The sequence below is a fragment of the Prionailurus viverrinus genome, chromosome C1 (assembly GCF_022837055.1).
Source record: "Prionailurus viverrinus isolate Anna chromosome C1, UM_Priviv_1.0, whole genome shotgun sequence".
In the NCBI taxonomy this organism is placed as follows: domain Eukaryota; kingdom Metazoa; phylum Chordata; class Mammalia; order Carnivora; family Felidae; genus Prionailurus; species Prionailurus viverrinus.
This window is the reverse complement of record NC_062568.1, coordinates 136,650,032-136,676,999: the sequence shown is the minus strand read 5'-3', so window position 1 is coordinate 136,676,999 and position 26,968 is coordinate 136,650,032. Positions and strand designations below refer to the sequence as shown.

Genomic DNA, 26,968 nt, shown 5'->3' with positions numbered 1-26,968 from the left:
CCTCCCTCTATATCTACCTATGTATTAAGAGAGAATTCCACACATAAACTATTAATGATACCAATCAATTATTAGTTTTAGACACTGATTTATATGTGACTACAAAAGTTTTATAAGTCAGCTGACACTGTGTGAGATTTCTACAGATGAAATGCATGTAAGGAATTATACATAACTATGGAAGATCACAGAAACAAAACTGTGGCAGAGACACCCTTCTTGCACAAGGCCCAACTAATGAGGGTTTGTAATTAACCTTGCAGATCCCTCCTACGCAGCCATTCCAACAAGGTCAAAATGTTCTGATGTCTGTTGTGGCAACAGAATGTACTGGTTCAATATGGGGAGTGACATAAGGTAAACATGATGAACCAGTATGAAGCTGAGAAAAATTAAAATATTTGTTAGTTTCCCTTAGAGGTCCTCTTGAGACAAGTCAACCTTATAATTCACACAGAGAAGGTCAAAAAACAATTGCAATACAAGTCTCAGCGGGACCTGGAAAAATTAATCCTCACACTGAACTTGTCCTTTCGGCTCTGTACTTTTGGCACTGCACGCTATCTGAATAGCAAAGATAAAGCCAGACCTCTCCCTCAATGGAAAACAGTCTTGATTTATCATTTGTAAGATACTACTAAGTAGCATGCATGGAAAAAAAGAAGTCATACTGTCAGGATTTATTCTCTAAGACTCCATAAAACTCACGGTTCCCTGCTAACACAGATTTTATTACTTCAATTGGGCAGTTCCCAAACCAAAAACCTCAACCTGCAATAACTCGTGATTAAACTTCTCCGGTAGGTCACTGCCTCACCTAAAAATGTCGAAATAGCATACAGATGGATGAAGGCCTACTCACCTTAGGTAACTTCTGGGGGTCCTTTTCTTTCTTGGTACACAGTGTGAGCTCACACTGTAGAAAGAGCAGTGAGGTGTTGAAAATGGACTTAAACACAAAGCTGAATCGCTTCTTATCCATCTCAGCTTGGGGAATAGGAAAGTGCACCCTCTTTGGATTGTAGAATTTCACAGATTCATCTTTAGGACAAATGTTTTCAATGATAGTGTAATCAGACATCCTATCCGGGTTTGAATATGGAGAGATAAAGCACGTTTGGATGGCAAAGCCCAATTCTTGGTCAGCCTTAGTAACAGACACCTACAAAAGAACAGAAAGACCAATCAGAAGCAAGTTGGCATGTCTCTTTTACTCTATTACACAAGGGTAACATATCAACATAGTGCTTCTGATGAGGGACCCTGCTTTATTTTCATAGTGTACTTATACAGTCTTCTTTCTAATTACAAAAGTAATATATACTCATTGAAAAAAGACGTCTCCCATTTAAACTTGATATGGATGATTATGGTGAATTATTTGGTTCCAATGTCAGTCTGGAAGATTCCAACACAAGATGAATAAATCTTGTCAACCTCCCCTAAGTCCTCTGGGAAATAAAAATAAAAGCACAGCGCGCACCTAAAATGGATTTTCCAAAATAAACAAACACCAACAGGCAAAATCCCTGATGTCATAATACTGTATCATGTCTTAGTAGCATACCACCTGTAGCACAAGCTATTTTTTGAAATTGCTCAAAAACAGAGCAAAATCTATTTAACCTAGGCAGAGAGGACTGAACTTCTAAACTGCAGCAAGTCAGAATGAGCCTAAAACATTGCAATAAAGCTACAGATTCATCTAAAGTCCTGCTTCCTAGTGAGCAGGCAGAGCTGGCCCAGTTTGGTTCAGGAACCGTGCAATCTGGTGGCGATCACGAGCCTGGCAAAGTGTCCTAGCTGCTCACAGGTCCAAAATAGGCCTTGCCAAGTACTCTCCCTTCGCTCTTTAAGCCCAAGGGTATTTTAAGGGAAATCTAATCTGGAAACGTTTCCAACTCATTATACTTCCCTCTTACAAAACATTTGTATGGGCTACGTCCAAACCTTGTTAAGGTTCTTTTCTTTAGAAACAGGAAGTGGTGTTTGGCCAAGTGTAAACAGAATTCAAACCTCAACTATCCTGAACTCAGCTAAAATCCTCGGACCAGAGTGGATTCTCCATTTGGTGACACATGGATACTGTGTGAACTGCCTTTCCCCTCATGCCTCATTCCTTTACTAAACTTAGGGTCAAAATAAACTTAAACACTTTAGAAATAAAGTTAGTCCTTAATCATAAGCCAATAGCCCCAGAATCCTTTCAAAAGGCGTGGAGATATAAACGCACTTTCCATTCTGGGAACCCAGGGGAAATCCCTGACATCGCATAGGGCACAGCAGTATTTTGAAATCTCCCTACGTGGTTAACTACAAGACACTCAACAGTGAAGATGATTGTGATCATGTCACTTTGTTGGGCCTTAAAGCTCAATCCCTCTGAACAATCTTGTGAGATAAATATTTTCATCTCCATTTTATAAATGGAGGAGAAACAGCATCCAGGATGGATGACTCATTCAAAACCCCACTTTGCAAGCACTGGATAAAACCAGGGCTTAAAACCCAGGCCTTCTGACCTCAAGTCCATTTTCTCTAAAGTACTTCATGGTAGCCACAGGGTCAATTCAACCAAACCCAAGATGTGGCCTTGGGAAATCACCTAGTCAGAAATCTTTCTAGGAAATAATGGTTGGTAGTCTATAAATATTCACAGATCATTGTTTTGGCAATATTTCTAAAAAAATAAGATATCTTGGAAAGATGGAAAATTACATATATCCTATTACTAAAAAGTGGCCTTTAACATGAAGTCAGAACCCACAATGCAAAAATGCAGACAGAAGAAGAAATGCAAATCTTTCCTCTAATCTCAAAGAAAGTACATAGTAGCACAAAGTCGAAGGTATCCCAAAAAGTTGTTTTGGAGGAAAAACCATGGTAAGTCTTTTACTCTAAAATGGCCTGGAAATGAGTGGTAGAAGGACTACAGGCCTTGGAGGGAGATGAGCAGATGAGCCTCAGGAAATTGCGTGCTCTGTGACTTGTGCCCTGTGAACTCTGAGTCTCAGTTTCCTCCCACACAGAATAAGGGCACCAATACCTACCAGAAACAGTTATTGTGAGCATGTGTAAAGTCACAATTACACACAAACACCAGTTCTCAGCTACTCAATAAATGCCAGCTATAATTAGTAGTTCTATTCTAGATGTAAAATTTGGAGGTTATAAACAGTTCTTTTTAATGCCCCCAAGAAAAATGAACTAACAGAAAAGCTGTCATTTGCTGAGTCGAAGGGGCACATGTACCCCAATGTTTAAGCAGTGGTATCAACAATAGCCAAATTATGCAAAAGTCCAAATGTCCACAGACTTATGAATGGACAAAGAAGATGTGGTACCTTGTACACACACACACACACACACACACACACACACACACACACTCAATGGAATACTACCCAGAGAAAAAGAATGAAATCTTGCCATTTGCAACAATGTGGATGGAACCAGAGTATATTATGCTAAGCAAAGTAACTCTGTCAGAGAAAGAGATCGTATGATTTCACCCATATGAGGAATTTGAGAAACTTAACAGATGAACACAGGGGAAGGGAAGGAAAAATAAGGTAAAAGCAGAGAGGGAGACAAACCATAAGAGACTCTTAAATACAGAGAACAAACTGAGGGCTGCTGGAGGGGAGGTGGGTAGAGGGATGGGTTAAATGGGTGGTGGGCATAAGGAGGGCACTTGTTAGGATGAGCACTGGGTGTTACATATAAGAGATGGATCACTGGGTTCTACTTCTGAAGCCAAGACTACACTGTATGTTAACTAACTCAAATTAAAAAAAAAAAAAAAGAAGAAGAAGAAGAAGAAGGGGTGCCTGGGTGGCTCAGTCAGTTTAGCATCCAACTTCAGCTCAGGTCATGATCTCAGGGTTTACGAATTTGAGCCCCGCGTCGGGATCTGTGCTGACAGCCCAGAACCTGGAGCTGCTTCAGATTCTCTCTGCCCTTCCCCCACTTGTTCTCTCTCTCTCTCTCTCTCTCCTTCCATCTCTCTCTCATAAACAAACTTAAAAAAATTTTTTTAAAAAGAGGATGAAAATATAGTCAGTATATGAAAAGATATAAATGTGAAAGTAAGAAAAAAAAAGCATTTCAAGTAAGCCAGCATTAGGTGGACTGGGGAGAAAAACCAAAAGGTCCAGGGTAGGATACAGGAGGAAGACTGGCCACTGATGAGTATACGGCAGCAAAGCCGTAGGTCAGCAGAGCAGGCACACGTTTGAAAAAGAACAAACTGCAGTTAAGCAGGGCCCCTAAAATCCAGGGCACAGCAGAGGGTCACTGACCAACTGCGCATGTGGACTATGCAGGCAGAAACGCAAGAAGAAAAAAATGATCTTGGATAAGAAGAGATCTATAATTAGGAACAGCATGTAGAAAGCAGTATATTTTCCCCAGTGGAGAAAAAAGGTATACCCCCAAAAAAGAGAAGACCTCTCAGAATAAGGAATCAAAAAGGAGGAGAGATCCAGGAAAACGTCTAGAGCCAGTGGGCTCCATCCCAGAATGAGGACAAAGGTGAGAGTTCTTTGTCTTTCTGAAATAGAAATATGTGCTCTGAAGTCACTTTCAATGTGTCAAAGTACCCCATTTCCACCCTGTAAGCTTCTCAATCCTCTCACAGTGAAGCAGAACACCAGCTTGCAGTTTAGCACCAAAACTAGCTCATCAGAGGATGATGTTCTTGTAAGACCAGCAGGTGTTCTGAGGCCACAGAGATATTTATCCTTTTCTAGAATCTAATCCATGAACCTGGATATTTGCACTGGTGAGAGGGTTACATTTTCTTCCCCTTTAAGTGACCCTTTGAGGATAAATGATAGTAGCATCTAGTAGATAACATTATGGGCTCTGGAGCCAGACAACCTGAGTATGAATTAGTTACTGACTACGTGATTGTAGACAAGTTTGTACCTTAATTTCCTCATCCCTAAAATGGGGATATCAGTAGTCTTGTCTCATCGGACTGCTTTGAAGAGTCAATTACTATAACACTTATAACCTGAGTTTGGCACAAAATAAATCTGCAATAATGTTAGCTGTTATTATTTCATTATTCCCACCACTACCTAATATTTTCATAGTTATTCCACAGATATATGCTATACATAATAATTACCATTATGTATACAAAATAGTTTCATACATTTATAGACACATTTAGATAATGATCTAAAAAAACCCAATTTTCATGAGATATGGAAGCGCACAGCATTTCACTGAGGTGTGTTCAATTTAAAAGATGATATAAGAGGTGATGTGAGGGGCGTCTGGGTGGCTCAGTTGGTTAAGCATCCAACTTCAGCTCAGGTCATGATCTTGCGGTTTGTGGGTTTGAGCCCTGCATCAGGCTCTGTGCTAATGCCTAGAGCCTGGAGGCTGCTTCGGATTCTGTGTTTCTCTCTCTCTCTCTCTCTGCTCCTCTCCTGTTCACACTCTGTCACTCTGTCTCTCTCTCTCTCTCTCAAAAATAAATAAACATTAAAACAATTAAAAAAAAAAAAGCAGTGGTGTGAAATCTTCCTGGTTAACTCTAACAGTGCAAATACTGAACTCCTGTTCCAAAAATACTAAGGACAAAGCAAGAACAGGACTTTATTAGAATTCACACTGCTGATTAAAAAAACAAAAACAAAAACAAAAAAAACATTCATCTGTAAAACACTCTCTCCATGTAGCAAATCCTGAAATGTCTTGCTTTGGTCAGATATCAACCTGGATGCAGGGCGCCTGGGTGACTCAGTTGGTTAAACATTTGACTTTGGCCCTGGTCATGATTTCACAGCTCGTGAGTTCAGGCCCTGCGTCAGGCTCTGTGCTGACAGCTCAGAGCCTGGAGCCTGCTTTGGATTCTGTGTCTCCCTCTCATTCTGCTCCTCCCCCTGCTCATGTTCTGTCTCTGTCTCTCTCAAAAATATATAAATACGAAAAAAAGAAAGAAATCAACCTGGATGCATTTTCTGAGCCAAGCCCTTACCCAGAACTGGTTAAGGGGTGTGGGGAAGAACACGATGAGGTCTGCCCCAGGAGCTACTATAATTCAGCCCTGACCTAAAAGCCCAAGGCTAGTTAATGTTCATAAGTAGCATACCTCAACATAAATGTGTCCGTTCTCTGCCACAGAGAAGACCCCCTGAGAGGGCACGAGAAAGAGGTCAGTGTTATAGAGCTCCATGTTGAAAGTGACATTCCTGTGGAGTGGGTCCTGGAAGCCGCTGTGATTCCTCACTCGCCGCAGACTGCAGTTAAACTAGTGAAAACAAACAAACAAACAAAACAGAGATAAATCAGAGTCAAATGAAGGATGAACACCCTAGACCTTTATAACCTTTGGCCTTTAACATCTAATCCCTGCCCCCCCACTCCCAAAGGTCCCTAATTAAAGCCGACCAAAAGGACAACATTCTCACAAACTACTTACTACAAACAAACACATACCACCACAATTTCAGGCCGGCTGAAGAAGGAAGTGTCTCCTTCATCCATATCCCCCGGAAATCCATGATCACCTGACTCCAGATCTTCATAACCATCTAGCCAGCCGCTACTATCCCCAGGTGATGGAACCTGCATCACAATCTAAAAGGCAAAGAAAGCGCAGACATGGTCATTGAAACACCCAGTCACATGATCTGGTTCTATCTCACACCAACACCAATGTAATAATTCAGTTGCAAACTGAAAACCTGACTTAAAACAAAACAGGGCTCCTGAGTGGCGGCTGGGTCGTGGCTCCGTGGCTTCATCATTAAGCATCTGACTTTGGCTCAGGTCATGATCTCACAGTTGGTGAATCTGAGTCCTACATGGGGTGAACATGAACCCTGCTTTGGGTAAAAATATGAGCCCCAGGTGAGCCCCACTTCTCTCTCTCTCTCTCTCTCTCTCTCTCTCTCTCCCTCCCTCCCTCCCTCCCTCCCTCCTTCTCTCTCTCTCTCTCTGCTCCTCATAGGATTTTCTTTCTCTTTGGCCTTGCTCACTTGTGCCCCCCATCTCTCTCTCTCAAAATAAGAAAAACCTCCAAGTGTTTCAGGATTTTATCTTCAAAGAGATAAAAATAAAGAGGAACCCAAAGTACATTCAAATTAAAACTTGACTAAAGTATGCATCTTTCCTGGTGAAAGAATAAAACTTGTTTCAAACAGTAGGAAAACACTAGGCACTGGAATAAGGTTGAATGGGGTTGTCAGCAGGCCAGCCTGTAGGGGAAGGGGCCTTCTCCTTAAGGGACTTCTCTTTACATCAAAAATTCTAAGAAATATTAAGAGCTGGCTAATTTGTATCCATTGAGATTTCTATCAAGTTTGAGTTGGAAACAAAGTACCTAATGTTTACTATTATGCCAGCCTCTCCTCATCTTATCTCTGTACTCCTCTACCTTTTCCTTATTTCCTCCCCCGTATCTTTCTGTATGGTATACAGATGGAGGAAAGAATCCTGTTTTATTCTATGATAGTCTATCCTAATGTTAGTTGAGATGATTATTCCTAGGTCAGTTCTAGATAACATGAAAAATTCACCTGAGGACTGTGACTCCATAAATAAAATCCTAATTTTTTTGTGTATATAGAATAGTCATATTTTTTGGTCTGATTTCGTGTCATGTGCCTAATTTCTGAATATGTTGCAAAACAAAAGTATATAGTAAGTCTGGAAATTGCTACAAATAGTTATCACTGGAACGAACACCTAAAATATTCACTAAAGGGAAGAGAATGTAGAAAAACCACCTCTCCATTTACCGGTTCCTCACAAGAAAGTACTGATGTACCTGAAGCAAGTACCTAGGACATTTCTTACCCTAGGTATTATCATCATAATATACACACAAATACACAGACACACACACAGGCGCACACACGAGAAGAAAGAGATTTTAAGGGCTTGGGATATACCTTTTTCTTCTGAGGAAAATGATATTATTTTTACTTAACAGATAACCAGAGCCTCTATTGGTGTTAATTTAGACGTAAATTTAAAATTCCAAAATCAAGTATGTCAGTACTATATGCTATTCATTATATCTGGAAAAACTGGGTAATATACAAAAATTAATGTTGGAATTGGCAGGGGTGTGTTCATCATAGAGGTCAAAGGTTAATAAATTATTCCAGGAACAAAGGGAGATTAGTTGGGCCAGCCTTGTGTCAGGGAAAGATTAGTGGATGAGAGGTCAGGAAGCTGGATTCAGTCCTGGCTCTGCCGTTAACTAGTTCCTCAAATCTAAGCAAGTCTCTTAACTCCCGGGAGTTCAAATTCCTCACCTGTGAAATGAGGAAGTTGAATGAGAGCATCTTAAGGTTCTTTCCAGCTCAAACACTCTAAGTCTGAAGAATAATAAACTTGGGCCCATAGAGTCAGTCCTCACATGAGCCACAGTGACAGAGCACCTGATCTCCAGTCTTTCCTCTGGATGGGTCAAGGGTATCTACCAAAGGGCAGTGGGACGAATGTGAATGAGAGTCATGCCCTCCCCAGCCCGTGGCAAAGCTGGAGTAGGTGCTGGGAGCATAGACACACACATCATGTCAAAGCCAGACACGGATTTTTGAGCCTTATTTTTACCATCAAAAGTATAACCTGAACTGCAAAATTAATACTATAAAGTTCTTTTGAAATTTCATGTTTCAAATTTTTTTAATATTTACTACCTAGTGTCTATTTCTGCAAGAATAGGCTTCATCTGAAAAAAAAAAAAAAAGATTCAGATGAATGAACTGACAAGAATGATTTCTGAAAAGTGCAGGATAGCTACTATAGTGGATAATCATTGGGGGAATCTGTGGAATCTTTCTCTGGGGAACTTCAAAAGTAGGGGATTTTTTTCAATTTAATCTCTTTTCTTCAAGTTGGAGAATACTTAATACTTAATAATAATACTTAATAATAATACTTAATAATAATTTCTTGAGGGCCATTTTTGGATTTCTCTTGATTATTTTGTTCACGAGGAAGGGAGAAGTCCTCCTACCTCTGGACAAGACTGAAATGAGGCCACAGAGACCATGGAGCTGGCTAGCTCAGCTGTGTCGACTCAAGGTCAAAGGACACCCAATTTGTTGAGAACTGACACTTGGCTTTTTTAGGCCTAGGGTATATGCCCCTGCACATTTTCATAGAAATCTTAAGGCTAATTTTAAGGAAACACCCGGAAAGGGATCTGGCAAAGGGCCAAGCTTTGTTTTGGGGAACACTTACAGAGTTATAATAAATCACTCCATCCGGGGCTGACCGCCGGTGCCAAGTACCACAGCCACTCAAGGGAGACTCCAAAATGAAGTGGGTACCATTCATCTTGGCCTTGCAGGTAGGATCCAACAGAGTGAGCTCCATCCCCGAGTAGTTGTTGGCCTGAAACAACCACCACCAAAGACATAAGGGGGGGCCCACAAGCAGTTCTGCAGCACACAAGGAACGTGTTTTTCCTGGTCTTCCCATATGGTATTGGTTGCTGGAGGCCTGCCTTCCCCCTCCCCCCTTACCTCTTCCCAGCCTACCAAGGATTGTGTTTGTTGGCCTTGGAAATTCAATAGCAAAATATTGACACACAAGGATCTGGAACCCCCTTTAACTGAGAATAACAGGACCCGGGTAAGAAACACAGCCAAGGGGAAGTAAGCCCATCCAACTGAGAAAACAGTATCAGGTCCCCAGAGTTCAAAAGTGAAAGAGCTAGAGGGAAATAACTAACACATACTGGGGCAAGATGGGGAGGGAGGTGGCTTTCTCTTCTCTCCTTTAAGAAATTGCACTGACCTGAAAAGACTCTTTTTCTACAGATACGACCATCTTTTCACTGTCACATTTGACTGACAGGGAAATATCCACATTCTCTTGCACCTCCTTGGGCTCTTCGGGACCAGGAAACAGCCGCAAGCTGGGGACGATAGGGTCCCTCGGCTGGGGGATCCCATCTTCTCCTCTTTCCATCTGGCCTCTCCTGGAGATATCGGGGATAGGAAAGGGGAAACCTCCATTTTGGCCTCCCCCTCCCCGGATGGGTGGGTTCTCCAGGGCAGGCAGACTGCCAGGGTCCAGCAGGATCCGTAGCTCAGGAGGGATGGTATGGACTTCCTCATCTCTCATTTCCTCTGGTGGTGACAGAAGGCAACATTGTCAGCATTTGATGCCAGGCCACAGTCATCATCATTAGAGGCAAGTACAAGAGGAACTGGCACAGAATGGGTGTGTGTAAAATTACTCTTATCAAGCAATGTGTAAAGGAGACAAGGAGTCTGGAAACCTGAATTCCAGTCCTGGTGTTCTTTCTAACTGACTGAGTGTCTCTGGGCCAGTGGCTTACTTCTCTGTGTCTTAGTTTTCTAATTTTTAAAATTAAGAGGTTGGATTAGATCATTAGTCCTCTATATTAAAATTATTTGGGGAGATTGAAAAAAATTCCCTATACCCAGGCTGTGCCCCAGGTCAATTAAAATCAGACTTTATGGAGAGGTATCCAATCATTAATATGTTTTAAAGCTCCCTGTATGATTCCAACATACAGCCAAGGTTGAGAACCATGGACTAGATAATTTCTAAGGCCCTGTAAGATATAAAAATCCATTATTTGAGGAGCGCCTGGGTGGCTCAGTGGGTTAAGCATCTAACTCTTGATTTCAGCTCAGGTCATGGTTTGTGAGTTCGAGCCCCAAGTCAGGATCTGTGCTAAAAGTGTGGATTCTCTTTCTCCCTCTCTTTGCCCCTCCCCAGCTTGCTCTCTCTCTCTCTCTCTCAAAATAAATAAATAAACTTTAAAAAAATACATGATTTGAATAAGTTATTGGGACAATAATATTTTCAAGTGCCATTGTAATACTTCCCTTGAATCTAGAGATTCTTTAGAATACATTCTTCAGGGATTTCTTGAAATAGTATTTGCTACCTCCTTTTTGCCTGCTAAATTCTAACAGGCATTTGAGCACCCTGGCCTAGTCCTGAAGGAGAAAAGAAAAAGCTGCTTAGGTACACTTATTCCTTCAAAGGGAAAGACCTGTTTCCATATAATCAATATTCAGTGTTCTGTCCTATTTTCAACAATTTAGGGAAGAGACATTTCCCCAGTACTGTTTATATCCATCCAGTCTCAAAGTCAACGCCTGAGGTCAATCCATCTCAGTGGGAGCAGGAAGTGAACATGACTGGGGACATTAACTCTCCTTCAATACTATCTTTTGGGAAAAGATGGCAGACAGCACAGCTGTATGGGTCCAAAAGAGGCCAGAGCTTTGGAGGGTTTTAAATTTGTACGTTGACAAAAACCTTCACAACAACCCTTTGAGGTAGGGCCTATTTGCTCTCCCATATTACTGAGGAGGAACCACCTAAGGCTCAGAAATTAAGCAACTTGCCCTCAAACAGTGAACAAATGGCCCGTATTCCTAACCTTCAATCTATGGGCACGGTCCTTGGCGGCAGTACCAGGGGGTGAGGAACAGGTCTGGAGATCAGAAAACTCTGGATTTGAGTCTCGCTAGTTAGAGGCTTGGCAAAACCTCAAGAACCTGTTAAAATTCCACTTTCTGCTCCATCCAACTGGGGTAATGACTCCTGCGTCCCCTCTGGGTGAGAAAGAGGAAGCACCTCGTGACTACTGTCCTGTAAGATGCAGTCTGACCCAGGACTTTTCCCCCGTAGTTCCAGCCGCTCTGCATCTCAGCTGTCAGTGATTAGCAGGCACTTCTGAGAGAAGAAGCCAGGCTAATTTGTTCTTAATGTAATCACAGTGAATTATGTGATCTACAACAAAGTTCTCCACCATGCAATCAACTGTACCAAAAGAATTTGGTACAGAAAAATCTGTACGAAAGTACCAAAGATCGTTGCTTTAAAACAATCTATCATGATTCTAGATACTCTTAAACTTGATAGTAAAATGCAGTCAAATGAATCATCAAAATTTACAACAGAAAAACAGTATCATATGAGATGTAATGAGAGTTCCTCATTGGAAAGCCTCATTTAGGGGATATTTTTACTACAGAAAAAAAAAATCCATACTTACCACTGTTTTCAAGCCGAAGATGGAATCTATTAGCCACAGGAGCCACTGTATATGATGTTACTGGACTATAGCCATTGTCCGAAGCCCACTTGAACAGATTCTCTTGGGTTGAAGGAATGTCATCTCTTACTGATTTGGTTGTTATCATGGATCTTTCACTCTCTTTCCCAAAGCCAATACTGTTAGGAGCCTGAAGATAACAGCAAAATTTCACTCGTGAGTCTAAAACTAAACAGTGCTTTAAGTACAAATTCAATATCTAGAATGAACAGATTCTACATTGTATATGAAGGAACTATTTATTCTTTTGATCCCTACTTTCCTTGGGCTAAGAACACTGATGTGAAAATCTTTAACAGCAGATTAAGAGAAATTTATTCATGTTGTTTGATCTTACCATTTGGGTTGCTTATGCTGATAAAAATAATCCAATGATCTACAAGTAGCTACATACTGAGTATACCTACTAGGTTACCAGAGTTAGTTAAATGTTTAAATTATATATATATATATGTATGTATGTATATATATATATATATATATATATGTATGTATATATATATATATGTATGTGTATATATATATAAAATGTTTAAATTATATATATAATACCAAACTTTCCCTTATTTTTATTTAAAATGATGTATAAAGTGTAAAAATGTGCATGTTATACTGCCAAAAATATGTCCATGCTTCTATTTTCTGCACCCTAGATTTAAATGAAAGAAGGCACAATGCAGTTACTTCACTGTGGAGACCATCTCATCTTTGTAAACTATTAAATTCCATATGGTGGAACAACCAGTGTTGAGATTTCAGTTATAATTTATGGCCAGCTCAGCAATCCTGTAATTGTATTCATTTGTCAATTTTATTAACTGAAGATGCTTCGATTTTATGTTCCAAAAATTAATTAATTGATTTGGGTTACTGTCCCTCTAAGTGCCAATATTTTATCCAGCAATACCAGTAAGCTGACTTTCACTTGGTAATTAATTACAAAATTAGAACTGAGTGATAGGAATCCTTCCAAGAAAGGACTGAGTAACCAGGATATGGTAAGTTTCCACATCCTCTGGCTCCTACAGCAGTGACCTTGTCAGACAGTGAAGGAGCTGACGGATGCAGAGGAGATCCCAAAGCGAAGGCACCGTAGTTTCAACAACTGCTCCAACAAGACTAGAAAGCCCTTCCAGCATGAAGATTAGGCCATTTTCACGCCGTATAAAAATCACTTTAACTTCCATGCCCAATTATTTTCTCCTGCATACATGCAGCATTTTTTCCTGAATTCTCCATTTGTTTCCCATTCTGTGTGCCCCGAACATGACTAAATATTAATCCTTTCCCACTATAAAACCATCGAAGATTCACAGGCTCTAAGTTCTCTTGGCCTCTTTGGTGGTGGGATATTGGCTAAGGACACATATTTTCAATTCAAAGCTTAAAGGATCTCCCCCAGTATATTTTTTCTGTGACCCAAAGTGATTATCTGAAACTTCCAGAGCAGCCAGTCACAATAATGCATGCAAAGGAACCAGACAGAGCTTTAACCACGCTTTGTAGCCATTTGTGAAAAACTCAGCTTGACAGGTTTGGAATATTCCAGCACTTACCCTGATTTAGAGAAAATTCCTTAGAGGAAGGAAGGGTTAAAAAAAAAAAAAACTAAACTAAAATGAGGTAAGGAAGGATCCAAGTAGTTCTTTAAACTTAGTTTCCTAGGTGCAGCTTCTTCTAGTCTTTTAAAGCAGCATGTCGTTTTGATTGGCGGGAGTTGTAACACTGGCCTAAACAACACAACTTGGCCTCATCTGCCCTAGTCTTTCATGTTGTTGGACAGCTGAGAAAATACTATATTTCCAGAATACTATCATCACAACCGCCACCTGTGTTTTTTGTACCAATATGGAATGATTTGTTTACACCTTTCCACATTAAATCTAGGAGCTGTCAGTACAACTCATATTGATTACGCCTCAGGACTTACAAGGCTAGAAATCTATCTACACGTTTGTAAAACAGCAAGGCTTGGCAAATTGGTTCCTTCCCAGCAATGAGCAAATTCCTCACCCTCTATTTCGGGATACAGGGAGTCCCCAGGCTTTTCTAAGGCTTCGGTGTAGCTACTCCAAATGGGAGTGTTCAAGGGGGTCTCCAAATACCACCACCATATTTCAGCCACATCTTCATGAAGGATGATGAGCAAGGTAGAGTCTGAGCACTTCCCTCTTCCCCTTCCCCTCCACTGCCCAACACACACTTGCATCAGAAATGATGGGGTACGGGAGAGGTTGGTCAGAGATGTAGTCCATTCCCACTGGGATTAAAACATGTCTTCTGTAAGAACAAGCTGGCTGAGGCCATTTGAAATAGTGTAACCAAATATTTCCTCCATCTATTCTTTTGTTTTGGAGGTTCCTCCAAAATGTGATTATGCACGGTCCATAAGGGACCTGAAGAGAAACCCAGAGCTGGGCACAGTAATGAGGACAGTTCTAGTATTCCAGTTCTTGTCCACAGTACTGCCCTTTGTGGCTCTTGGAGGGTGCACTCTGCCTGTGCACCCACCCCCTACAGGCACCCACATGCCACCTGTGTTTAATGGGACTCTTCTTTACATTTACCCAATCAAGTGCCTCATAATTCCTTCAGCAGACATTTTGTTTTCACTTTGTTTAGAGAAGTTAATTGCTCCTATAGACAAACTTTTGAAAAGTTTCCTGTGGAAGGAAGATAAATTCCCTTTTTATGGCAGGCACTATGCTAGAAGACTTACATATGTTATTTAGTTCTCCTCTAAAATACAAGGAGGGTACCTGGGTGGCTCAGTCAGGTAAGCATCTGACTTCAGCTCAGGTCATGATCTCACAGTTCATGAGCTTGAGCCCCACATCCAGTGAGCTCGAGTCCTGCTTTGGGTGAGACCTACTTCTCTCTTGCTCCTTCTCTCTCCCTCTCTCTCTTTCTCTCTCTCTGCCCCTCACTCAGAAGTTAAGTAGCACACGTGGCTGAGAACTCACCCTGTGCACACAGCCTGTCTACCAGGCTGTCTCTAAAGAAGATACTACAAACAAGGCCACTATGAACCATTTCCCTTTTCTAAGCATGAATGTATACTTTTTTAATAGCAGGTACCTTTCCTTCAGAGCATAGTCAGAACTCACATCTGAGACTGGGAGTTAGGAAATCAAAAAGCATGAAACTGATTGGGAGAATAAAAAAGAACATCATGAAACATTACCTAATTGTTTAGTAATGTTGTCATGCATTGTCCAAAATTGGCCGGGAACAGGAGTACAGCCAAAGAGGAATATAAACAGATCTTGCCCTGGGATGAGCAATCTCATTTCTAGTCTGTCTTACTCATATGAAAATTGAAGACATTCAAAGTGAACTCCAGGACTGCCATGGACCAGGAACACATACATGCTCAGGTACAGAAAGAGCCACTGAAGGGTCAGGGCCGAAAGAACATTTACACAACTCCAGCAGGGAATTAAAATGTACCGTATGTTTTTTGCCTTTCAAAACATAATTCCCTTTCCTGTTTTTGTTATTCTGAAATTAAAAACATTTGGTTGGTGTGCCAGGCAGCAAACGCTGCAGACATCCCAGGTCACCAACACCCCTCTGGCCAAGCCAGGGAAAGCAACTGAAACAGCTCTGACTTCAGAAAACTGCGGCTGGGCTTTGTTCTCGACACCAAATTAATGTATCGCCCTCACACAGGATGGCTTATTTGGATCCTCTCACAATTATAAAAAAAAAAAAACACAAAAACCCACAGGAACCAGAAACAATTACAGTACTTTAAAATTAAGATGTGTATGCTTGTGGCTTTGCCTGCTGCTTCTGGTGAGTGCTTGTACATGAGGTAGCCCCAGCGGAGCACTGGCTTTGTCCACTGTCATATCACGCTAAAGGTGCCATGAATGAACAGCACCAAAACCAGAGGCATCCCTCCCCCAAAATGGGGAAAACATAAAACCCTCTCCAATTGCTTCAATGCAGGTACTGAAAGAGGGAATCAGACACAACTTTTTAAAAAGGCAATACACAAAAATTTGAGCCTTACAAAAGAGATGCTAAGGTAATTATCTTCTTAAAAGTGACGAGGGGGGGTTTTCTTGAACTTTCAATGTAATTTGTGCAACGTGCTGTTACAGTTAATGCCGTAAACATATTTGAAAAAGATTTATTTTACCAAATTTCAACATTTAATTTTTTAGGAAACTAGCTGCTGTCTGCCTATCATGCCAACCAACTAACAAACTTCTTAAGCATATCTCCTTCATGGAAGTAATGCTTAGTTAGGGAGTAGGCTGGGGGTACTTTTCCTATATTATTTCACTAACCACCCCATTACTGTGATTCTAGCATCAGTGTTTCACCCTCAGAAGTTAGAAGCAAGCAAAAAGGCATGCCAATACCATGTATTTATCTCTAAAAGAAAAGACAACGGTGTGAGCTGGGGTCAGCCCAATTTTCCACACCTTCCCTAAATACCTAACCCCAAATTAAGAGCTGATATTCAGTACCATGACAATGAGGCCATTACAGGACTGTCAACCATGAAAGGCCCCATTGTGCGCATTATTTTACAGTTACTCTGACTGGAAAGCACACTCATACATTTCAGGAATTTCACAAATGAGGCAACTGGGGTCTAAAGAGGTTAAGGGACTTGCCCAAGGTCACAGTTTGTAAATGGCAGTCTGGACTCAAATCTTGATCTTGACCCCAGAGGCCATGCTTTTAGCCACCACACTGTCTGCCCTTGTCAGGAGAAACCATGGAGCAGCCTATTTTATAAAGTGAAAAATCACAGAGAGCTCAGAGAAGCAGAAACTTCACAAAAATAATACATATAAAGCAAAAACGTCACAAAAATAACACATACAAGCACAGCTTAAATTGTTGCCATGCATCAAAACAAAGAAATGCTCAGCAAACTTACAACAACTCTCAGGTTTCCCTTAACATCAAAAGATTTGATCACCCAGTTGACAGACTTTTTGCACTTCAAGATCAGGATGAGATTTTTGACCACCTCAAGATCCTTTCGAGAAGGTCTTATGTCAATTATTATATCCACCTGGAAAGCACTGTGAATGGAAAACAAAGGCAAAGTTAGAACCCAAATGCCAGAGAGTTGCAACTATCTCCTCTCTTCCAAGTCTTCATGTTTCCAGTGTCTGGCCAGTTGATTAAAAAGCTGGAGTTGATCCCAGGCAAATGACATGTGCAAAACAGATTGTTAGTGCACACAAAACAAAATAGTTTTACATAACAATAGAAAAATACGCCTGCTGATAATTAGACACTAAAATTTTTCTCCTTCTTTGGGGGGAATAAAAAAGACAGTTACTGAAGGCAGCCACTGTTTGAAATGGATCTGGGCAACCAGGAATTTACTTTTAAAGCAGAATCGTTGCTTTTCAACCTTCAACACCTTCAGTGTGTAACTTTCCAATTTGCATATGCTCAAAATCCTGGAAGGTGGCAGGGAGGAGGGACGCCTGGTAGTAAAAAAACAAAACAAAACAAACCCCCGAAACAGAAAAAAACAACAACAAAAACAACAACAACAAAAAAACTAGGACACCTAAGATGAAATAAGAGGCGAAAGGCTGGAGAATTTGACTTAAATAAGGTTTGCATAAGCCATTAACATTTGCTACAGAATCATATCTGCACTCACTTTCCCAAACTTCTGGATATACAGTTATTAAAATAAAGAAAACAGATGGTCAACCAACTGATTACTGGAAAATTGATGAAGACAACCCAAACTTCTAAGAATTCAGTATGCAGGAGAATTTTTTTTAACCAAACAATAACATCTCTGTCATTCTGAATTTAAAGGAAAGTCTTTCTTTCCATTTGGTTTTACACACTTGTGAAGCACATGATGAATGATACACTCAAATGAAGCCTGAGGCTTAATATCTAAGCATGTTTGCCAGATTGATTCTATTCCCATTCTCTTTTAATTTTCCACAAAATTCTTCATGTGGGACAGAATGGAATCTTCCCCAAACTGATGTGTAGTTTATTCACCTTTGAAAGCAAAATTTGATTAGAATTTTAATTCTGAAATCCCTCTACAATATAAATTTAAGGCAGTGGTCCACAGGAATGCAGACTCGAGTAGAAGAAAGAGGCACTTTTCCTCTTTTATCCCCTTTTTAATTCCCTAATCATTCTTGATAGGGAGGGTTAAATTGCTAGTCCTGGGGCAGGAAGCTGAGGGTGGGAGATGGAGAAAAGGAACGTAAGGGAGAGGCAGGTTGTATCTAATGGCTCTTTGGTGTGTCGCCACGGAGGGCCATGCGCCAACACACCCACACTCCCTCCCCCACCCCCGATGCACACACACCTTCATAGCACACACAGCTCTGAATGCAAATGTGCTCTGAGGACACTATGAATGGAATTTTATTAAAAACAGAATGTGATTAAAATTATAATTATGTTAACAGGCATATTTTATAATTTTTTTATCAGGAATAACCTCAGTTAAAGGAGATAACAATGGAGCAAGAATTATTTTGTACTGTAATTAATTAGTGCCTGAAAGTTCAAAATAGGCTTCAGAAACTCACCTAGAATATAGGGGATCTAGAGACAGATGCCAAAAATAAAATATACCACTGGTGCCTTCACTCCCTTCTTCAAAACTTCTGTTAATTCACCCAACACATGAACAGCTCCCTCCCTCCTACACAAGTAGGGTTGTACTGTCTCTGCCTCAAGTCAGCATATATCTTTATTTTCATTTCTTTTCAGTTCAGCGCATGCCCACACACACACACACACACACACACACTCACTCACTCACCTGTAGGGGTTAGAGCTGGGGGTAATTAACTCAATGATGTGTACTTCCTTATCCTGGGGCTGGCTGGATATCACACAACCCTCCGCTGCTTTGGGCTGAAGGTACTCAGCAAGGTAATTGAGCGAGAGAAAATTCTTCCCTATGTTGCACGTGGGAGGGAACACTTGATCTGAAAGAAACACAGGACAATTCATCACACCACTGAGCTACACATTATCAGACTCGAAGGGAAGAAGGTGATAGTAACTGAGCAACTGCAGGACACAGGGAACCACAAGCCCTAGGGACGGCCTTAGAACTCAACCACTGCCTTCAAATACCTCCCCTATGGTCACCAGTGACCTCCTACTGACCAATTCTAGTGGCCTCTTTTGGTCTAAATCCTTTCCTTTCCTGTTCTCTGTGATACTGCGTTGTCCTCATCCACATTCTCTGACTTACCTCCCATCTCTTTTACTGGTTCCCCCTCCTCTGCCCATTCTTTAGACACCAACGATCCTCAATCTTGGGTGCACACCAGAATCCACCTATTTGGACCCCATCCCAGAGATTCTGAGTCAGAAGATCTGGGGGGCAGGGTGGTGCTAGGCAGCTTTCTTCTTGAAAAGCTCCACAGTTGATCTTGATACAAAACCAAGGCTAAGAACTCAATTCCTTCCTCAATCTTCTTTTTGTCTCATAATCTTCCCAAATGACCTCAACTGCTCCTAGGGCTTCAACCTGTACCTAGATCATGACTCCTTTTCTGAGTTGCAGTCCTGGGCTGGCATCTGTCTACCAAGTACCTCTCACCTAAAAAATCCAATAGTTATTTCATAGTCCACATACTCAACACTGAAATCAATTATCTATCCAGATATGCTCCTCCTTGGATATTTGCTACTTCAATTAATAGGGGGATCAACCACCTAATCAATTCTCTGGCCTGCTATGTAGAATGAATCATTCCCTCATATTTATTCGTCACAGCACTACAGATCTAAAGACTGAAGGAGGGAGTTTGGGGGAAACAGTGAGGGCAGACTTTCACTCTTTCTCACAATCTCGTTACAGATGACTAATGCTTTTATAACACTTTACAGTTTACAAGGTGCTTTTGCAAACATCATCTCATTGTGCTAAGGGCTGCTCATCACCTCCACCAGGGAAAGCGATACAAGTACCAAGAGTCTAAAGATACTCCCACAAGGGCACATGCCGTTTACACAGCACTGTGGTTGATGGGATTTCCAGCCAGCGGTTTAAATGTTTAAACAGAACTTGAAACTGCTGGCAGGGTGACAGCTGGGACCAGTGTCAAGGAAGTTCTAGGTGTAGCAAACTTTTTTTCAGAAGGGGTAATTAATCAGAGCCCTGGCACTGTAATGAAACAAACTTCTGCCTCTTTCATTTAATGGACAGGATGCTAGGGTTCAAATACACATGCAAGTCTCACTCAGGAGAGAGGAATCAGCCCAGGAGGTCCCAAGATTGGTTTGGTACTGCCCTGCCCCCAACCCCCACCAAGCCTGGGTATCAGCACACACTGTAGCATCATGGCTCCATGCACCAGGCCTAGAACAGAGGGGACCACAGGAGCTCACAAGGCCCCAGGATGCAGGCTCCTGCACAACAGACCTGGATCCTCCCTCTGCACTCTTCCCTGAAGACCCCCTTAGAGAGAAGAGGCCAGGGCTCCACTGAGGCAGCTGGAGTGGCCTCCCCTCCACGTCTGCTGAGGGTTTTCCCGGATGAACAGATGAGGAATGCACACCCCATAGCTGCAGCCCTGCGGACGCCTCCCCCAGATCACAGGATGGAAAATGATATTACAGTAGCAAGACTGAAATTTAATCAAGAATCAGGGGGTGTGTGCATGGGCCAGCGACAGGCTAGTCTGGAACTCCAGAGACTAGGACCCTCTTGAGACTCTGGCCTGTATATTCAGTTCAGTTCATAGGTGGGTCTGGTTTGCATCTGGCATGTAGTAGGCATATGGTACAGGTGTCCTGAATTAACAAACAATGAGGTGAGATTTGAGACAAATATCAAAAATTCACCCACGTTGTGACCCTCCTAAGCCACTAGGAAAGGTTTGTTTAAAAGTTGCTATTACTGGGGCGCCTGGGTGGCGCAGTCGGTTAAGTGTCCGACTTCAGCCAGGTCACGATCTCGCGGTCTGGGAGTTCGAGCCCCGCGTCAGGCTCTGGGTTGATGGCTCAGAGCCTGGAGCCAGTTTCCGATTCTGTGTCTCCCTCTCTCTCTGCCCCTCCCCCGTTCATGCTCTGTCTCTCTCTGTCCCAAAAATAAATAAACGTTGAAAAAAAAATTTTTTTAAAGTTGCTATTATTGAGGTGCCTGGGTGGCTGGGTCGGTTAAGGGTCCAAGTCTTGATTTCAGCTCAGGTCATGATCTCAGGGTTCCTGCGATCGAGCCCCGAGTCAGGCTCTGTCCTGACAGTGCGGAAGCCTGCTTGGGATTCCCGCTCTCCCTCTCTCTCTGCCTCTCCACTGCTTGGGTGCTCTCTCTCTCAAAATAAATAAAACAAAACTTAAAAAAAAAAAAAAAAGTTGCTATTATTAAGGGCTCAAGTCCCAGATGCCATTGTCACTAGGTTGAATAAGCTGCGTATACATGTGTGTGCCCGAGTTTTTTTCCCCCCAAATGACCTTCCGCATGCCTGGCATCAAAACTTATACCAACTGCCAAGTAGAAAGGAAACCACAAAGGGGAATCCCCGGGTAGAAACCTGGCAAGTTTTGGGGGGGGGGGGGGGGGAGAAAGTCACATGCTTATTTGTATTTTAGGAAAGGTTTGACGACTAACTTTGTGACTTGGAATGATATACTCTGGGAACCTAGGAAATAATGCAAACTCCTTGTTTTCCTGCTGTGGAAACTGAGGCTTACGTGGCAAATCAGAGGGGTGCTGGAAGTGTCACAGTTAATGAGACAAGTTGGAGTAAGAACGGCAAGTCCTCAATTCTTCCATTCTAGGTGTAGTGGTTAGAGCAGCAGTTCTCAAACGTGAGCACATATCCGAATCACCAGGAGTGCTTGTTAAATAAAACACAGACGGCTAGACCCTACTCCCAGAGTTTTCAATTCAGTTGGTCTTGGGCGGGCCCAAGAATTGGCAATTCTAACAAGTTCCCAGGTGATGAGGATGCTGCTGGGGCACGGACCACATTTGAGAGCCACTGGGGATAGAACAAGAGGAGACTCTGCTCGTCTTGCTTGGGATCTTGGCTTGGGATCCCTAGAGGTAGCTAGCGAGAGATGGGCAGGTTCTGGGAAGCTGGCTGATGAGTCCTGCTCAGTGAAGCCTGATCCATGGTGACAGACAACATCACCCTGTGGTCCACCGACCTAACCAAGGAACCTCACTTCCCCCAAGGGTTGTTCTCCACAGTGTATACCAGTGACTCATACCCGACTCGTGTCTGGAATCAAGTTTCAGGGGCTCCAAAGGTGTTACCAAGGAGTCACCAGTTTTTACTGGACTGGACTGGACATGAGGGCCTTTGAGTTCATTCCTGACTCGGTGTGTGGCCCTGGGGAAGTCACTTAACCAACCCTCACTCTCAAGGCAGGCAACAGCTGTGCATAAAAGTTCCTGCACTGTCAAGAGAACAGCTCAACAGCTCTAAATGTTACTGTAACACATTTTCTTATGGTAACAAATTCCAAGTGGGAGGGGGGCAGGTGATCAATATCCTTTTACGCTACTAGAATTCTGCTTCAGAAATGCAGGCCATGCGCCAGGGCTTAGAACCTTTGTTAAAGAGGTTTTGCATTTTGTTCCAATGGGAGCTGACCTCTATTACAAGTTACCTAACCACCTAAGAGTTCAGTAACAAACTCCAGCTTTTGTATCCAACACTCACCTAAAATTCTTCTCTCTGCTAAACAAGTCTTTCCACCCAGGTGGCCTACTTGTATTATCAGGTTGTGCCTACTTAGCTAAGACTTAAAATACAGCATCAGGAAACAAGCATTAGACTCGAGAGTCAGGAAACCTGGGTTTGAATTCTGACTTCACCACTTACTAATAATGCGGATTTGAGCAAGCTAGCTTAACCCACCACTAACCCCTCTGTAAAAGGATGGAAGTAATGGTTTCCTCGTAGGATTACTGGTGAGGGTAAGTGGGGTACCTGCGAAAAGAAAGCACCTGATGTGGCCTTTGCACTTAGCACATACTCCAACATCAGAGTCCACCTTTCCTGCAACTGTCAAACAGCCCAGGTTTAAGAACGGGCTGGAAACAAGCATTCAACGAGCAAGGCTGTGCTGCCATGCTGTCTGTGAAAGAGGTGACAAGTGCTGTCGAGTTCAACAGAAAGCAGATGGACGCTGAAGACCTGAAATGCAGTTTTCACATACTCACCTGACTATAACAAGGACTCATTCACAAGAGTTGTTATTTCTAGTAACTAATGGGGTCTCCAAATACATACAACTAAAAATAATGATGAAAGAAGTTATTTTTAAAAATGTGCTTTCAAACTGAGTTACCAGATATTTATATCCCTCTGCAAGGCAAGGAAATTAAAACGGGCAAATCTCTTATCAAGGCCACACAGTTCCTTTCTCCAATAATTTGTCCTTGTAATGGGCATTAGTATTAAAAATATATTTAAGCACTTTTCTGCTGCTATTGTCCAAAATTTAACCCACGTCTCAAGACCATAAACCAACACTGGCTTCAAATGTTTGCAGATCAACAGGTAAGAGGAAGCCCTAACTGTTGGCTCAGCCGGCCAACTCCTCCTCTATTCCATTAGCGATCACCTCCTTTCCTTCACTTCGGATTCTCACCCTTCATTCACTTCCGATTTCTGTGTGTGGACGTCTTCTAAACCCTGCACCACAGCCTCCTCTCCTCTCTCAACCATGCTACTCCCAACATCCTGCTTGGCCATTACCAGGCCTGTTTCCTCAGGGAAAAAAGAAAAAAAAAAAGGGGGAAGGAAGGAATGTGAGGGGAGCAGGCCTGGTGATCTCTCAGGTCCCTGCCAGCTACAACATTCTGTAATTCTAGGATTCCTTGCCCTAACCACCTGGTCTCTGAAAAGAAAACAAGTGACTGTCATAAATCAGTCATTAACTGAAACCACGTAAAATTTACCTTCCCCCACTTTAACGTAAATGTTTCTTGCTATCTTGAGTTCAGTGAATGAAGTGACTGCTCCGTACTCCTTTCGAGCCCAACTTAGCAGACGGTCGTTTCTATAAGGGAATCTCTTTTCTTCTGTTTTTGCTGACAAGGAGAAGTTTCCTGATGAAAACTGGACCATGGAACCCTGAGACACCTAGAGGAAATAGAACAATGTACATGTTTAATATGGTATAGTCACCTGGAGCTGAATCATAATTAGAGAAAGCATTTATCAGACAATGGGTATTTGTCAATCCAACCTCTTCTCTTTGTTATACAGGTGGGTCTTTTTTCAGCAGCTGATTCAAGAAACAGTCCCAAGGCTACTTCTCCCGGGAAACAACAAAGCTAGCAGTGACGCAAAGAACTACTGGTATTTTTAAGAAACCAGTGACGCAGGATTGTCCATTAGAATTTGTAAAGAACTCTGTGATAAGAGACTGCAGAGTGCATTGTGAGTTATCACAAGAATGATCATTGCTATTTTTCCTGATATCTCAGTTGAAGGCCAGTCTTTCAAGTAAAGAGTTTCTAGCCTAGTGGAAACTAGGGAGTGTGATCACGGGCTTGTCATGGGCTTCAAGATCAGGGCAAGCAATCCAAAGTCCAGTTAGCAAGTAAACCTGATGTCCAGGTCTTCCATAACTGCAGCCTCTACTGACAGCCACCATCCCAGAGACACTGGTTTGTGTTGTCCTGGGCAATGAGATAAAGAGAATGGCTGGAGGCTGTCAGTCTTCTACAACATCGCACTGCTGCCTAGAAGTGAGATGAATGTATGTTACAGTTTATTTTGTGAGACCCCCAAACACCCACAGATAATGAAGTCAAGAGGCTGTTAGACTGATCCTAATAAAACTTTCAGGATGATTTATGCAAGCACCACATTCCTGCTGGATGCATCTAGACAATCGCTGACCTAGCACATCATGGTATATATAATTAACACATACAAAGGAGGAAAATTATCATCTTGCTGCTGCACTGCAATCAAATTTAGTCGCTGGTGAAAATATGCACATGTCATCTTAATTGGCTAGCATTTATAAAAGTAACTGATTTTATGAATGTCAGGGTGAAACCTCAAACTGTCAGCAACAAGGTTCACAAATTCCCAAGCCACACTGCTATAAATGTATTAAATTTCACATTAACTATTTCTCATTAACAAAGAGCAAAGGAGTTTCCGAAGGGGGTTACAAATAACCAGACTAAAAGCAGGCTGAGGGCAGGGGTTTTGCTTAGGGTTCTATTGCTTACAGCGATGTTTGCAACCTTAATGCACAAACAACATAGTACGCACCCCAACTATGTACTAGGCACTGTTATTTTCTATTCAATTATACACAGGTACAGTAGTCCCCCCTTATCTTTGAGGCATATCTCCCAAGACCCCCCAGTGGATGCCTGAAACCACAGACAGCAGTGAACCCTATGTACACCATGTTTTTTCCTACACATAACTACCTATTGTAAAGTTTAACTTATCAATTAGGCACAGTAAGAGATTAACAATAATAGCTAGTAATAAAATAGAGCAATTAAAACAATATGTTGTAAATAAATGTGGCCTCCCTTTCTCAAAACATTTTACTGTACTGTATTCACCCTTCTTACAATGTCAGATGATAAAATGCCTACGTGAGCAGATGAAGCGACATGAAGGACGTAGGCACAGTGACACAGTGTTAGGCTACTACGGACCTTCTGACAATTCATCAGAAGAGGAGCATCTGCGTCCAGACTGCGACTGATCAACAGTAACTAAAACCATGGAAAGCAAAACTTTCAGATCAGCAGGCACTACTGTGTATATTTAAATGCTAGCAAAGACGTTCTTCGCCAAATTGATTCCATGACCTACTAATGCTGTGGTCTCACTCTTGGCTGAAAAGCAGAAGCATCTAAGAGCTTCTAAATATTATGAGGTCCAGGCCACACCCAAGACCAATGAGAACCTTTGGGATGGGACCCAGACCTCAGATCATTTTAAAGCTCCCTGAGTGATTCCAAAGGTCAGCCCTGGTTGAGAAGCCCTTCCTTAATTGGGACTGAGTGATCCGTAATTTTAAAAGCACTATTATGGGTCAGGGGCAGCGTGGGCACCTTGCAGCTTCCTCTCTACCAGTGGTTCTTAACTGGGGTGATTCTGTCCCCCAGAGGACTTTCGGCAACATCTGGAAATATTTTTGATTGTCACAACTGGGAGGGAAGAGCTACTGGCATCTGGCAAAGAGGCCAGGGATACTGCTAAACGTTCTACAGTGCACAGGGCAGCCCCCGTGACAAAGATGACCCAAAATGTCGACAGTACTGCACCTGAGAGATCCTGGTCTGACTGAATGTTGCTAACATTCAAACGTCTACTGGATCCCCAGATTGAATCCTCAAGTTGACAGTCATCTCTATGCTAGAATTTGGGCCGTTAGGTACTTAATAAAGAATAAGAGAAGCTTCCTGGTTTAGGAAGCCCAAAACTAATCATTACTAAGCTGGACATAAACCATGGCCTCTAACAATAGTTACCACCTCATGCACACCTACTATGTATCAGGTACCATGAAGTGCTGCGAAGAACGCTAATGACATTTGCAAAACATGTCCTGATGCCAGTTACATATAAACAAAATCAGTGGGGACTGTCCAGTTTTAACCTTGTTTTGAACAATGCCCGCAGAAGAAAAAGTTCCTGAACCATTTACCTGCCAAACAATAACCATGCCAACATATGTATAAACCCTCTGAGACTTAGCTACTCACCAACACTGAACTTCAGTGTTTATCTGATTTTTATGACTGAGGCACTGTAGTAAAATCTTCTTTTCACTGAAAACCACTTGTGCTAAAAAGTCATTTTTATCAAGCCTGTCACCAAAAAACCTACAACAGTGCAAAGGCCTTTGTCCCTCTGCCAGCACAGTTCTGAATGTTTCGGCAAGTATCCCTGGATGTTCCGCTCCTTTTGTCCT

General features: G+C 42.1%; 1 protein-coding gene across 1 annotated transcript in view; it reads right to left on the bottom strand.

Annotated features, from left to right (window-relative positions):
• Window positions 1-26,968, bottom strand: part of TGFBR3 (transforming growth factor beta receptor 3) — a 209,634-nt gene that overhangs the window by 29,796 nt on the left and 152,870 nt on the right. The window contains exons 6-14 of the mRNA XM_047870799.1: window positions 23,970-24,153; window positions 18,861-19,029; window positions 16,977-17,124; window positions 12,017-12,206; window positions 9,772-10,106; window positions 9,214-9,366; window positions 6,454-6,594; window positions 6,107-6,265; window positions 863-1,162 (exon numbers count right to left, since the gene is read on the bottom strand). Of these exons, the coding sequence (XP_047726755.1) occupies window positions 863-1,162; window positions 6,107-6,265; window positions 6,454-6,594; window positions 9,214-9,366; window positions 9,772-10,106; window positions 12,017-12,206; window positions 16,977-17,124; window positions 18,861-19,029; window positions 23,970-24,153 (1,779 nt within the window). The remainder of the gene's footprint in view (window positions 1-862; window positions 1,163-6,106; window positions 6,266-6,453; window positions 6,595-9,213; window positions 9,367-9,771; window positions 10,107-12,016; window positions 12,207-16,976; window positions 17,125-18,860; window positions 19,030-23,969; window positions 24,154-26,968) is intronic.